At 53.6% G+C, this 14,286-nt stretch overlaps 3 protein-coding genes across 3 annotated transcripts; all 3 read right to left on the bottom strand.

Annotated features, from left to right (window-relative positions):
• Positions 1–2,793: 2,793 nt before the first annotated feature.
• On the bottom strand, positions 2,794–6,147 carry BESB_073300 (uncharacterized protein; the record flags this gene model as incomplete). The annotated part of the gene is made up of 6 exons (XM_029365703.1): positions 2,794–3,111; positions 3,353–3,444; positions 3,855–3,971; positions 4,360–4,607; positions 4,994–5,456; positions 5,685–6,147. The coding sequence occupies 6 exons, from the start codon at positions 6,145–6,147 to the stop codon at positions 2,794–2,796; spliced, it is 1,701 nt and encodes a 566-aa protein (XP_029218187.1).
• A 1,737-nt stretch (positions 6,148–7,884) lies between these two features.
• BESB_073290 (uncharacterized protein) lies at positions 7,885–10,015 on the bottom strand (the record flags this gene model as incomplete). The annotated part of the gene is made up of 2 exons (XM_029365702.1): positions 7,885–9,410; positions 9,541–10,015. The coding sequence occupies 2 exons, from the start codon at positions 10,013–10,015 to the stop codon at positions 7,885–7,887; spliced, it is 2,001 nt and encodes a 666-aa protein (XP_029218186.1).
• Positions 10,016–12,871: 2,856 nt separating this feature from the next.
• BESB_073280 (uncharacterized protein) lies at positions 12,872–13,312 on the bottom strand (the record flags this gene model as incomplete). Its single annotated transcript, XM_029365701.1, has 1 exon — positions 12,872–13,312. The coding sequence occupies one exon, from the start codon at positions 13,310–13,312 to the stop codon at positions 12,872–12,874; it is 441 nt and encodes a 146-aa protein (XP_029218185.1).
• Between the last annotated feature and the right edge of the window lie 974 nt (positions 13,313–14,286).

Raw genomic sequence — 14,286 nt, 5'->3', positions numbered from 1 at the left:
GTGAATCCCCGGTGTCGCTACGGCTTCCAGGCGTAGTGATAGCTAGTAGTCTGTCGCACATGAGCTAGCCTTGTGATGTGCTCTTGCGGTCCTGCCCGTCGGCAAGGCGATCACCCCCAGTGGTGCAGGGCATTTGGCAGGAGCGGCGCGGGTCCACACCTCCCCCGCATGTCAGCAGGGCTTCACAAACGAAGGAAAACGAAACTGGCGGTTTTGTACGCAGTTGCGTGACCGATCCAGCGGCGAGGGCTCCTAGGGAACGGTGAGGGCGATGGTTGTGCCTGTGTTGACCACAGTGGGACATGGTCTTCGCAAGAGCCTGTCTTATTTATCGACAAAAGGCGTAACTTCTGATGCCTTCGCCCCCCCCCCCCCCCCCCCCGATTTGGAAAGGGTTATGTAGTTGCGTCTCGTTTATTGGACTGCCCATTCTCCCGTGAGGCGAGTAATACGCGAACCTTCGGTCCTCGGAACAGCGTAGAGTCTTCGAGTAAACCACAGCTGCCAGTTACACCACGTCGCGAGAGCCGTACCCATCAGCATAACAATCAAGACTGCGACGGTTTCTCCAGACGGAGACGTGCTTCGAGAAGTTCCTTGTTGTTCGAGCCTACGAAAAAGCAAAGGGGACACCCCAGGGACGGCGGAACCCGAGCTTTTGTGTGGACAGAAGAATCCCAATCCGTGTATCTGGCGGCCTTTTTTTTCATTTTTTAAGCCGCATCCAACCAGGCTATCGGTCGACGGCTGTATGAATGGAACTTCATGGAGCAGGGATGCAAATGGCGCATGGTGATTGAGCGGATCGCGGAGCCGCCCGTCACGGCTGTGACACTGAACGGCTGGCGATAAAGCATGACGTGGTGAACCAGTAGTCGAAACCTCTACGCGATCCCACTTTGGCAAGCCTTTGTGTTACGTGTCATGAAACTTGTAAAGACAACTATCAGTTACTGATTCCTCGCGCTTTGTTCTTTGGAAGTGTGTATGGTACCAAACCCAGCGCAGAGACGACAGATGCCAGATCATTGAATCTCACGTGGTTCCCGATGCCTCGCAGACAGACAGCAACCTCGTCAATTGCAAGAGTAGGCCAATACAACGCACACTCAACATCAATGACGGGTGCGCGCGCTTCTTCCGGGATGCCTTGAGAGGTGCAGACTGACGAGCGATCACACCGCTTTGGTTCTTCTTCCCTGGCATTGTGGACAAGATCTCGAAAAGAGGGCGACGTTCTTGGCAAACGCGCTCCGCCGTTCGTTTGAGCAAAACCTTTGCTACCATTTATTCTACAGTTCGCGATGCATTGCGCGCCACCAGTGCAGCAACCCTCCGCATTTCGCACACGCCGCGTCGTGACTCTAACTACTCGGCGATGTATTGCTGAGTAAAAAAGTATTGCTGCATGATGAAGGCATGGTCTTAAAACGCATGTGCAGCAGCAGCGTGTGTAGCGTACGCTGCTTCGCCGTCTTTGCGCTCACGAGTATTTCTCGCTAAGCAACGTTTTACCTTGCTTTAGGTTCGTACCTCCCTTTGCATGCACACGTTACCGAAGGCTAGACATATTTTTCGCCTCCGAAGTAACTGACCAAAACCATATTAAACCTTTTGTATGCGTGTGCGCCATTGGAAAATTATATCAGCGGGTTGCCAGCGCATCCTGCAGGATGCGCTGGCAACCCGCGTCCGTCACCAATCGGAGAGTCGAACCAACATACACCACTATGTCATGCGGCACGTCTGCGTATACCTTGGATTTTGCTGCCAGAGCAAGCCCACTGCAGTCATGTCCTGTGCTGTTTTTCGAACTGGCAAAAACCAGTGACCGCGCGCCATATCTCTGGCCCACTTTGGATTCCCATTCGGTGAAAGGAACCCCCACAAGCCACAAGAGGCTAGACACTGAAGCATTTTGTTCCAAATGATACTCTTACGTGTCCCTGGCAACGCCAGCTGTCGAGCAGGCTCACGAACCCCCGGGACGGTTGTGCAGCGGCTGTAAGGGGCACTCCTCCGCGTCAGCCTTACTCACCCTGCTACATAGGTTCGACAATAGCTGCTTTGTCTGGAAGCCCTACTAGGGGGACTGTTGCCACTGCCACTGGAAGATGCGGAACCTCCGCATGCAAGAAGAAGGAAACTGCAAGCCGACGCCCGGGCCTAGATGTCTGGGCCATGCACGATGCATTGGCGTCGACGTAGTCGAAACACCTTCCGATAGTTCTTGTTTGCAGTGGTAACTCGTCTACATCGTGCGGGTAGGACTATAAAATGACCTTCCAAAGCATGCAGCAGGCTATCTCTACGACTCACCTATTCATGCAGGAAGCCACAGCAACAGTAGTAGTATCTTTATATAGCCCCGCCCCTTTATCCGTCGGTGACCTGTGATTTTGCAGTCACAAGACGTACTGCAACAGTTAAATGGAGGCGAAACCACATCGATGGTAGGCATTACTGTGCTAGCAAGCTCTTGAAGGATGAACAGAAGCATTACGCCTCGGTGTAGTACCGCCCGGAAACGTTCCCAATTGTAGGACAGTGCTATCAGACACACTCCGGGGTCTCCTGAGAAGCGCATCACCTCAGACATATCTAATTTAATAAGACGAACCGGGTGTGCGAGTCCTCCTCTGTCAGGGCATACCCTTGTGAGATCTAGAATTGCCCATGGCAATGCGGTCGCCTGTCTAACTGGCAAAAAACAAAAAACATGAGCATTATGCACTAAACGTTTCGAAACAGATTTGAAGTTACACCGACTATCCGAAGAGGCGAAACGCGCGATCAAGCTTTCGTGGCTCCCGACACACAGTCAGCTGTAACAACAACAATCCCGACGAAGACAGCGATAACGAGTAGACTTCCCAGCACATAACCGAAAATCGTCGAGGGCTTGAGTTGGCCGCCAGACCCCGGAGAGTAGCCGCCAAACTCCGGGGTTGAGACGCCGTCAACTTCAGCATTCTGGATCTTTGCGAGCTCCGCTGCTGCTTGCTTCTCGGCAGGACTAGCGTTCTTAGGAACTTCGATAAGTGGCGTTCCTACGTCGAGGAGTCGTTGTGTCGCTTCTCCAGAAGAAGCGGCCTGCCCGACATTGTAAACCTAAACCGCACATCCATCCACAGAATATGTTCTTTGTTTCGAAGCTGTCGTCTATATCAACAGTAGCCAACGTTTTCACAGCTGATCTGACAACCCATTTGACACTGGCTACACATCGGGGATGCGAAACGCAGGTTTTTACTGGGCGTTGCTTGTATCAAATATATCTAGAAAACCTGGAGCCGAGCACACGGGCACATACTGGCCGTCACAACTCCTTTTCCGGAATTGACCACCTTACCTTGAAGACATTCCAGGAGGGAGACGCGATCATCCCCTTCTTGACTTGAAAAAACTCGTGGTTGTCCTCAATAAGGCGAGACAGAGATATACCTAGGCGGAAAAGGATCCAACTTGCGTAGGATGTCACCATCCAAGCACGGATTACCGTTTCGACTTGGGAATCAAGGAGGAAGCACGCTACCATTACCAGGCGCTTCTGTGCCACACATCATATCAGACTGCAGGGCTGCTACAAGAGAATCGCGCACTACTCCACTGCAGACCACGAAGGTGTATCATTCCACTCGCAACGCTTTTCGTAGCACTGGCACACCCAGAAGCGAGGTAGTAACCCAGCCAGGGCTGACAGAGGAGCAAGTACAGCATGGCCGAGCGGTGTTCCCAGTCTGTTGGCACAGCAAGCTGTCGACAATAAGCTAGGCTTGACGAACAACACAAGGTGGATGGCGAAACTTGGCGCGTTACGGGTACCAACGTTCGCCAGCAGGGTCACCGCTTACGCCGCAAATCGAGGTCCAAGGGTTTTTCTTGGATGAGCTTCAACACCTCGGTAATTTTAAAAGTCTTCCCTGTCGGCGAGTCGAAACCTAACGCCAAGATACGATGCGCTGGTTCCGCTGAAAGCAATGCAACGCCGTAGAAGTTCGTGTGGGGCGCGTTCAATCGCTCGGTATCAAAAAACGCGAAAAAGACGGGAAACTTCCGTTATATTCTTAGATTTGTTAATGGTCTGGGTGCGCGCTTTGATGTTTCCAAAAGCTTTTGCTTTTTATATTTTCACGTGACTCGCTTGATAGGCATCTTTACGCGGAGTTTCGGGCAGAGGATCGGCAAAGAACCACAAACTAGAGCTTGGCTGAATCCAAATTGGTGAGATTCTGCCCGCTTGAGCCACAGCGCCCACAATCGAGCTCAGGGCCCCTCAGTCACACGCACAGGACGCGACAGTGCTAGCAACTTTCTTACAGTATGCTATGAGTCCGATTTTCGCCGGCACAAACTCACCTAGGGGGACTGGTGGAAGAAGATAAGGGATAGTGCAGCGCTTCGCTCCCTTCTCTTCGCATACGCTAGGACGAACAACAATGTGGAGAAGACGCACGTCAGACCCGATTCCCGGTTCATCTATGTCCGCGAGAAGGACGAGGCCTGGAAGAGGCTCGTATGACGGCGCTTCAGAAACAGCTCGGGGCAGGTACGCAAATTTTGACGCCTTCTCCTCTTTAAACTCTCGGCCCTTGATGCGGACGCCGCTGAAACAGGAAAAAAATTGGGGCCAGCGTGGCAAGGAAAAGGACAAAATTATACGTCATGAGAACTTCGTTGACGGCGCACGAGTGCCATCAGGGACCGCAGTCTTGTCTCAACTGCCACATACTGACGTGGACATTCGCTTATACTCCTGTGTTACACGGGAAACCGTCACGCTGATTTAGGGCCTCAATCTGATTCTACCTGAGAGAAGACGTGGGAGGCCAGCCTAAAGTGACAGCGAGCCAACAGCGAAAAGAGACATTCTAACTCCTCCTCCTACGCACGATTCAGGAACACGGCGCCTGATTTGGGGCCAAACCAAGAAATGACATATCAGAAGACTACAGAAGCGCTATAGGGAGTTGACTATGTGTGTCCCACTTACAACTTGTAGTCAAGCGCGAAGTGCCTGTTCGACAGCTGTAAAGGACACCCGATTTCTTTAAGCCGAGCCTCCACTGCTGCCTTCGTGCAGGGCGACCCCTCAGCTGCCTCAGATAAAGGAGCCTCTTTTTCCACTGCGATGCTTGTTTTCACCCTCTCTTCCACCTGACGAACGACGCTCTCCGGCTCGGCGTCCACCACAGCTGCTCCGCCGGTGAGGCTCTCCACAGATGCAGCAGAAAACGTTATGCCTTTGCGGCGAGTCAGTCCCTCAGCTGCTACACGCGCTATCTCTTCGCTCATGAGTATTCTCCCACTGGCGGTTGGATCAAGAGCAATGTGGGACTTCATCACTGAGCGGCGACTAGGGGCTCTCGGCCCTACGCCGACTTGTGCCTCCGTGTTGTCCGCATCTGCATGGAGCACAGACGCGATGAGCAAAATAGGTGCATGCAACAAGATAGCTGTAAGAGCGTCATCACGCCTGCAATCGAAAACGACGGACCCAACGTATGACGGGCGGCGGTTAACCGTCACAGCAACTATCAATATCAAATAACAATCACACTTAGCCTGTTTCCTCTCTGTTCCAGGAGTATCCTTCCACCATTGAAAGCTGCAACGCATAAATCTAAGTGCGTAGCCAAGGCGAAGAGATGCACTGTCGCTACCTAGCGCCGCTCCCGCATTACCTGACCGGCGGTCCCCCTGAAGGCTGCTGAACAACGAACCAGCATCGGCACCCTCGTCAGTCAGCGGGGTAGTCTCCGCAACATCTCCTGGTGGCGTGAGATTATCTCTCGCGGATTCAGAGCTTCCCGAGCGCTCGATGAAAGCCCGGCCGAAACGCTCGCTAAACAAAGACGACTCAAGGCGTCCCGTGCTTTGTCGGAACCGAGATCGTGTAGGGCTAGCCCCCGCTCCCAGATACGAAGCGCTTTCAGGGAGGAAGAATGCCACCAGAAGAGGCGAAACAACCAGAGTAACGAAAATGATGGTCTGTGGATGACTGCAGCGACGCAAATAAACATAAGAAGGGAGGAGACACTGCGACTTGAACGAAACGCAGCGGCTCATGTGCTGGCCAAGTGGCTGGCCGGAGAGAGGGGCGCTCGATCTGCTCGAGCGCAGCGTTCGGCGCAATCGGACTGTCATTTTTCGCACCACAAAAACAAGGAAATGAAGATGGGATTATACATTTTAGAGAGCGAAAACAGCACTCACCAATGCGCCACGAGACAATGAGGAGACTCAGAGCCCTCTCGCGCCTGACGGCAGCAGCGGCATAATGGCTGTTGCCGGCCAGACACTTTCAAAAGCAAGTTGGCGAAGCTGGTATTTGCCGGAAGGATGTTCTGCGAGACGACACCACACGGCTTCTGGGAAAGATGGTAACTTGCGAAAAGGTGGCAGCCAGCCTGACGGTTTGCTCTTGCGCTGCCACGGGCCAGTTTGCCGATTCGGCACGGGCGGCTTGTAGATCGCTGGGCCGCCGGCGACAGCGGGAGCACCGTGTCTTGAAAACGTCACCTCTTCGGCATGCAAGGAACCACACAGACTCGAAAACACAACGTCAGAGCTAGGGAGACATAGACCGCTTTGATGCACTAGTATTTTCGTCCCCAAAATCCACAAATTCGAGCACGTTACTCCCTAATTGTGAAGAAGGACTTCCGCCTTTCTCTTCGCTGCTGTGACGTTCAGCCAGGTAGAGCTCGAGGGGCAACTGCTCACCCCGACGGCGCTCTTGCAACCTCCGTATTTAATCCCCAGAATTGCTCCATGTGCCACACAGTATTGCGAAGACTGTTCGAATGACGGCAGTTCTCTGTAGTTTGCCTGGACACGCTGTCTTTTTTGTGGGGCGCAAAAACAGCAGCAAGCGGGGCGCAGAGCTCTCCAGCTGGGAAAGAAATAGGTAAGTTGCTACCCGTACAGGTGCCGCTGCTATGCGACGGGAAACATGCATGACGGCTTTCTATACGGACTTTCAGCACCAACTAGTTCTTGCAACAATTTGCCTTCACACTGATGCTTGCCGTCGACTCTCATCGCAGCGCCTTGTTCTGCGAGTTCCGCATGTGGGTTGCTACGTCAAAACGGTGCACTAGAGGTACTGGCGAACCCTCGACGGTACGCTTGTAGTCGTTCAGAAACACATTATCTTTTACTCAGCGCACAACGAGGCGTCGTAATGAATATGAGTCCATTGAGAGGAGATGCATGGATGCTGCTGGGACCACCCCTCGGATATCCTGTCAACTCGCGGCAGAGACCGCTTTGTCGACTGCAGCGAGTTGGCCGCGTACTCAGATATCATGAATGGTAGGACGTAGTGTGCTGCCACAACGGTCTCGCCATGACGCGAATACCCCAGACTACAAAGCTAATGTTATTACTTGGCTTTGAACTGTGACGAGGAGCTTTGATGCTCGGCAACTAGTACAACAGGTGGCACATCAGCCAACGCAGCACAAAACTTGGTTTGTGGCGATAATTGACTTGTCGCCACTACCTCTCGCTTCTGGATTTGTATTTCTACTCTTTTTGATTACTGGCTGTCAGTCTGCGACGACACTGTTCAGTGGCCTGTCTACTCTACGTTGTACGCGTCAGGCGGCACTGCTCACCGGAACGGCTAAACGCCATTGCTAATGCGACACGTTGTCACTTTGTTCTCTCATTCCTGCGATTATTCAAAGCTGTGAACAAATGAACAAGCCGCTGGCCGAATTTGCTTGCCGTCGAAAGCTTTATTACAACTATAATGGTCTCTGTGCAACACGAATACATTGGCAAACCTGGGGTGGTTGATATCGGGGCGACTGCGTTTAAAAATACAGATGGGAGCACACATCGAGCGATCGGAATGCAGCATCATTTATGTAACACTTAGTTGCTATTGCCGAAAAGAGTATCCTCTTTCCTTAATGGCACTTCCTTTGGCAATCGCGCGATGTTTTGCAGGTGCATTTCAATAATGATGCCGGCCAGCTGCGCCTCGGCTTCCGACGGATGCGGTTCCTGTGCCTCCTGTAGAGCCGCCAGCCACTTACGCCACCAGTTCTCTCTTACTACTGTAGACTGATGAACGTCAGAGTTGTTGCTGAGATCAGGGCTGCTACTGTCACCCACGTCTGCACGAGATACTGTCGGGTGGGATGGCGCTGGCTGCCCGGCGTCTGCGAAAGGAATGATCGAGTATCTCATCAGCTCAGTTCCAGAGAAGAAAGCACCAGCGGCGCTACAAGAATCCTCAACCGTGGGGATGTTTTCAGTGATGGCCAGGTGGCCGCTCCCAATGGCTATAAACAAACGAATCCTATCAATATGCGGGGCCGATACAAGAAAGTACAGACGACTTCGGCTACCGTTTTCCACTGCACCTACCGACGCCAGAAGTCGTATGCCGTGACCGAACGTGTCCACCGAAATGATCCACGGAACCGTGCCCCTAGGTGGGACTCCAGGATGCGGAGGCCCGGCAGCTTTCAGGACGCCGTCACACCAACCGGCGGCACAAAACGGATGAGAAGAAAAGATCTTCATGAAAAGTGCCTCATCGCCGTCGATGGATGGATCCCTGGGGATCGACTGCCATCCAGGGCACCGATCCAAGTGGATCAGCATTCCGACAACAGAGCCTTTCTGCGCGTTATTCCTGGCTACAATTTCCCGAAAGTAAGCGGACTTCGTCGTGACTACGGGCTGTGGATTGCCTCTACGCTTGGGGACGGGAGACAAGCTCGCCTCTGCGTAACACTGACTTGGTATCTGAAATGCCTCAACTCTCTTAATACTTCGTCTCAGTATGCCTTGCAAGCCATTGTCGAATAAATGAGGTTTCTCCAGGTATCGCAGGATCGCTCTGTTGGACAGCCTGCTTACTGAGATACGCGCGGAGCCTGGCACAATCCTACCGGAAATTCTACCAGTTGTTCTGGCAGCGTCGATGTCAATGAACACGAAGCAGGTCCTGGAATGCCAGGCTGCTGTGCCGCGGCCAATCAGACCATGCCGGTGGCGCTCTAGACTTGAACGCCTCACACCCAGGCCAACCGCCGCAGCTGCGAGGGCAAACGCGAGGAAGCCAGTAGCCAGTGATGCTGATTTCAATGCCACGCTGCCAAATCGCCACAAGCCCTGAGCTGCTGATTCCGGAGACACGCTGACAGAGGGAGAGTCGTAGTCGAAGCTGTCTGCGCTTGCTCCTGTCGATTCACCGGTGCTCGAAGAGGATGTAGAACGAGTACTTCCTGACTGGCGGCCTTGGCTTCCACCTGTCGTAACCTCTTGTTCGTTGTGTTCCTGCGGTACGTCCGTCATGTCGGTATCAGACATGAGGCACAAGAGACCGCATCCGTCGGCACCTGAGTCCGGCCCGCCGGAAAATGTGCCAGGCAAGGAGGGCCACGCATCTGAACGCACCGTATGGGACACGGCGGATCTTACACAAACTGAGTACGCTACCTTCTCGCCCGGTGCGCAGGAGATACTGCTAACCAGCTACGATTGTATTTAACCATAAATAAAGGGCATCGTTCTTACGGTGGGAATCTCCGACAATGCTACTCTTCAAGGCAGCTCCCGAAAAGAACGCAGTACCGAGGGGTACTGCCAGATGCAGTAGACTTGGAGAATGGTTGCTTGGGGCTCTGCGCTTGATCTGAAGCGGCAATGCATCATAGATAGCACCTTCGTCCTCAGCGTCAGCATCCGACGGAGCACTTTTGTTCGTCACATGCTCCTCTTTAACATAACGCCGAAACTTGTGCGCCAAACCGTGATTTTGTGCAATCTCTTTGTCTTCTTCAAGTACCGTCGAGCTGGAAACGCCCAGTGGTGTCTCGGTGCTGGGGACTCGCAACAGATCATGAGCACCATCGCAATCTCTGCAAGCGTGCAGAATGGCAAGAGCCAAGACAGCCTGCCCGCAACGGAGAGGCAGCTGTAACTGCATTGTGTCGTCCGTCTCGCCGGAGTAACCACTGAGGGCTCTGACCGATGCGAACGCTTCACACATTCGAAATAAACGGGAGACGGCGAAGCGCCGCCTTCAGACTACAGAGGGCGCAGATGATCTTGCCATTCCAGCGATGTAACAAAACTCACGCCATGTACATGCTGACCACGAGCGGTCTCCATCAGAATCTCCCCGACTGGACGCGCGTGGAACACGATAGCATTGACTCACAAAAAGGGCAGCGATAACGAGTGTTGCTACCATGGTGCGGGACCCGTGGCCAGAATCAGTGAGCGTCTGACGAACTCACGCGCGACGCGGCAGAGACGCGGCAGAGACGCACGCTACACAATTTCCTGTACGCACTAGAGCGCGTCCGTCGGCTCCCGCAGAGAACGCTGACGCCCTCCTTTCTGAGGCGGGACTTGCCCCTGATGGCGGCTAACTGTGATCAATCATAGACATGGGGCAGTCGGCTAGAAGGCACCCAACACAGTGGCCGCAGCATCATGTGCCCGATATCCACTGAAAACCGAGGCGCACGTGCGGCTTGGGAGAAAGAGTTTTGTAGGTGCGAGTGCCGGGTTCCGTGACATCAAGAGCTCTTTGACAGCCACCTGCATTAACACTTAGCGTCTCCCGCTACATTCGTTCTGGTGAAACAGTGCTTGATTGGCGTTGTCATACTATCCCTCTGGTAGGCCGCCTGACCACACTTCTGTATTCATCAGCCTGCTAGATATACCTTGTCAAAATTGCAATATCATGTCTTGTGGCGCGACGCGGAGGCGGACGGTTGGTTCATCAGCCTGCTAGATATACCTTGTCAAAATTGCAATATCATGTCTTGTGGCGCGACGCGGAGGCGGACGGTTGGCTGTGCAGATTATGGCTACCGACACGGCGCGGTAAGTCAGGTGGCAACATGATACCCACTTCCATCGTACTCTCAAAATATGGTTTCCGCAGCAGAACGCGTCACTAGAGAACTGAGACGGTCACGGACACAGTCACGCAGTTTGTCAGCTGTCAGATCGGACACTCTCAATGCCCAAATAAACATCCTCAACGGCAAAACCATGTGTCGAGACGGAGCCGGAGATACTGAACCTTCACTAGATGTCCAAACGAAACGGCGCAGTTTTTGTACGAGAGACTAGCCATAGGAGAGCTCATCTCGCTCCCCGCGTGTTTCCCCAACAATGCCAAATGTATCGACCCCCTGAGTGTTCACCCGTTCTTGGACTGTGATTTCTGAAGTATCTTCCTCCCCATCAAGTCTAGCTGCAGCACGCGTCTGCTTCATCGCCTGATGGATCATCACCTCATCACTGTGTGGGCCTAGCGCTGGGGGAGAAACCAGGACACGCCAAGCGCCATTGGAGTTGAGGGGATGGCGAACGAAGGAATCCGACCCCAAACCTCAACTCTGCGCGTCCCCTGAAAGTGCTAGTTGCTTCAGCCCTGCCTTTCCTTGCCGCATACCGAGTACGAATCGCTGTAGAGAGAGCACGAGAGGAGGCTCAGAACGAAGGATTTCCCACTCCGGACATATATCTGCTGAACAATAATGCAGACGACATCACCGCGGACGGGGTGCAGGATGTCTTCGACAAAGGCGGAAGACTTCATATTCCGACTACGCGTGGAAGCTGCCTTACCAGAATCCTGAGATATCTTGCCTAGGTAGCGTGCATCGGAGTCAAGTTTGACGACACACTTCCCTGCTGGAATGACGAAGAGTTCTCGTCTTGCCAAATGTCGTCCAAGGACGCGGTGGACCACACTGCCGATAAACGGGGGTTTCTCCATGTATGCGAGGACGCCAGTCCCTGTTTCGACTATCACTTTCACCCTTTCGGAGCCCGGCGAGACGGCTCCAAGGATTTGCTTTATCGCACGCACGCTCGTGACGCCTACGGATACAGCGCACGTCCTCTTATCCCAGGCCGCGCCGGTGCTTTGTATAATGCCTGACCTTTTGCTGCCTTTCACAGCGAACCAGAGTATGCCGCTGAGCACAACGAGCGTGCTTAGGTGTGCAAGCCCAGAACCTACCCACCGCCACCTCGGAGGCCTGGCACGCTGTGGTTCTTCAGAGCTCCCGAAACTAACAAATTCTGGTGGGCCTGGTATTGGCTCGGCTGGCCTTTCGACTTTAACCGCTCCCCAGCTTCCAGTGAGTCCATTCGAAAAAAAGTCCTCTCACTGGGGTTGAAGCGCCTTTGGAGCGTTTCAAATTCATCAAGAGTTGAGCTTCCCGGCAGTTCCGCATACGCTGGCGTAAAGGCTGCACACCACAACACAGGCACCACCAGGCACCCGAACAGTCTCACGACGTTCTGGATGCAACTCACGTGCCGCCTTAATCTGCAAACGGACCAATACTTGAGACGGGCAACCCACATGAGCAAGCAGGCGTGATGGCCCTCGTGTTCATAAAATTCAGCATCGTTGTGCCTAGCTGCAAAACCGGGACAACTGGATGGGCGTGCGGGGACGGACGGACACTTGCAGGCAGGCACCCTCGAAGGTGTATGGCTCTGAAAGCCAATCCACTGCTTTAAGGGAGGGGAAGAGCTGTAGTCTCGACGTCCGGTTGGGCGCAAGCGACAATCATAACAGTGTGCCCTGCAGAGGCGAATACAGCCACGGTCTGCCAACTGGTATAGCACACCAGCCAGTTAGTGCCATTCCGCCAAGATTCCGACTCAGGCCCCTCTCCGAAGATGAGCTCGAATGCACAGGAGAGGCACAGCACGTCATGGATATTGACAGTGTGAATGAGATGAACGATTCTGGGCCGCCGCTGGCTGCAGGGAAGCCCACGAGGTGAGCTAGGAAGCCAGGCGTCGACGAGCGCTCGTGTCGAAGGCTTATGGGGAGACACATCTTCGCCCGGAATGCGTTTCTTCATCATATGGTGCCACTGAGAGCCGCGGCCCCGAGGGGACCGATTGCCTCAATTGCAACCTCAACTGCACCTTTGATTGCGCCGTAGCCACTAGGCGGGAGTCCACTCTCTGCGGCATAGACGGTCTCCAACTCCGGACCGAGCTCGTCACCATCTTCTAGTCTGTTGGATGTCGCCGCCGGCAGACCACCTGCCCTCAGCACCCGAAGAAACTTGCAGATGATGGAGTTCTTTCTGGTGATCCGTCCGTCCTCCGCGTCATGCGCATCTTCGGTGAGGTCGCTTGTAAAACGTGGAGAGGACTGCGAAACAGGTGCGGCGTCATCATCAGCATGCACGTAGGCGGACGCCCTAGTCAACGATAGTCCAACCGCAACGTAAAGAGTTTTCATTTCGAAGTTTGTTTCAGAAGCACCAACCAAGGAGTCCCACAAATAAAACATTTGACCAAAGAATAATCCTTGCAACAACAGGGAATGGAAGCCAGTACACGGGAGGGAAGCCGCGAGTCCGGATGTATTGTTCTGCAGTATGCATTCGCTGTATCTGGCAAAATACAAAGGGGAACTACGAATAATGAGGCAAGACACGCAAAACGCTACAGCTCAAACCTATATTCCCGCACTGATCTTTCTTATCAACGGGATGTTCGATACGGCGCACGTTTGCCCCACCAAGCCAGAATGCAGGCCACGCTTTCTCATTGCTCATTTAGTTCGCGGCCGCATACGCCAACTAACCGATGACTTGAAAGTCAGGCCATCTGCACAAAAATGGGACTGGACCCACAAACGCGATTTAGCTTCTGAATCGAATGCTTACGGAACGCTGCCCTCCGTGCCGCATCTGCGATCGCACAACACTCCACCGCGGCAGACGAGGCACGCCCGTGATTCACACGAATCAGTAATGGCGGAGAAACACACTAGGCGAACAACAGAAAGAAATGGAGTGCTCGCCTCTCAAGATGACTCTGTAACTACCTGCGCTCAAGTGCGATACGCTGGCTCTGCGCCGGACATTCCGTCCTGCTCTGCCGTTGGGCCGTCAAGGGGGGGGCATGTGCAGCCGTGATTGGACTAGCTCGCTGTCGAAAGGGCCACACAGGGAATAGGATGTTTCAAAGACGCTCAGAAATACCTGCTCGTTCGATATCTACTCCTTTTTTCAGCTCCGTCCTCATTTATTGAGGAACACTGCTCTGCCGCATAGGTATTTCCCCTGTAACCCTAGGCCCTTTCTTGCCCGGCTTGATATGTTGCAAAAGTCCGGAACGGGGGCACGTCTGAGGTGTCCACTCCCACAGCAACCTAAAAATACTTGGCAGTAACACAGGTCGACAAGCCTAGGCTGTGTTGCGTCTCCTTCACGTCGTTGTCTACAAAGTCCGTCCACATCACACAGGTGACACGGAGAT

Source organism: Besnoitia besnoiti, assembly GCF_002563875.1.
Source record: "Besnoitia besnoiti strain Bb-Ger1 chromosome Unknown contig00007, whole genome shotgun sequence".
In the NCBI taxonomy this organism is placed as follows: domain Eukaryota; phylum Apicomplexa; class Conoidasida; order Eucoccidiorida; family Sarcocystidae; genus Besnoitia; species Besnoitia besnoiti.
The sequence above is the reverse complement of the archived record's forward strand: the minus strand, read 5'-3'. Positions and strand labels throughout refer to the sequence as shown.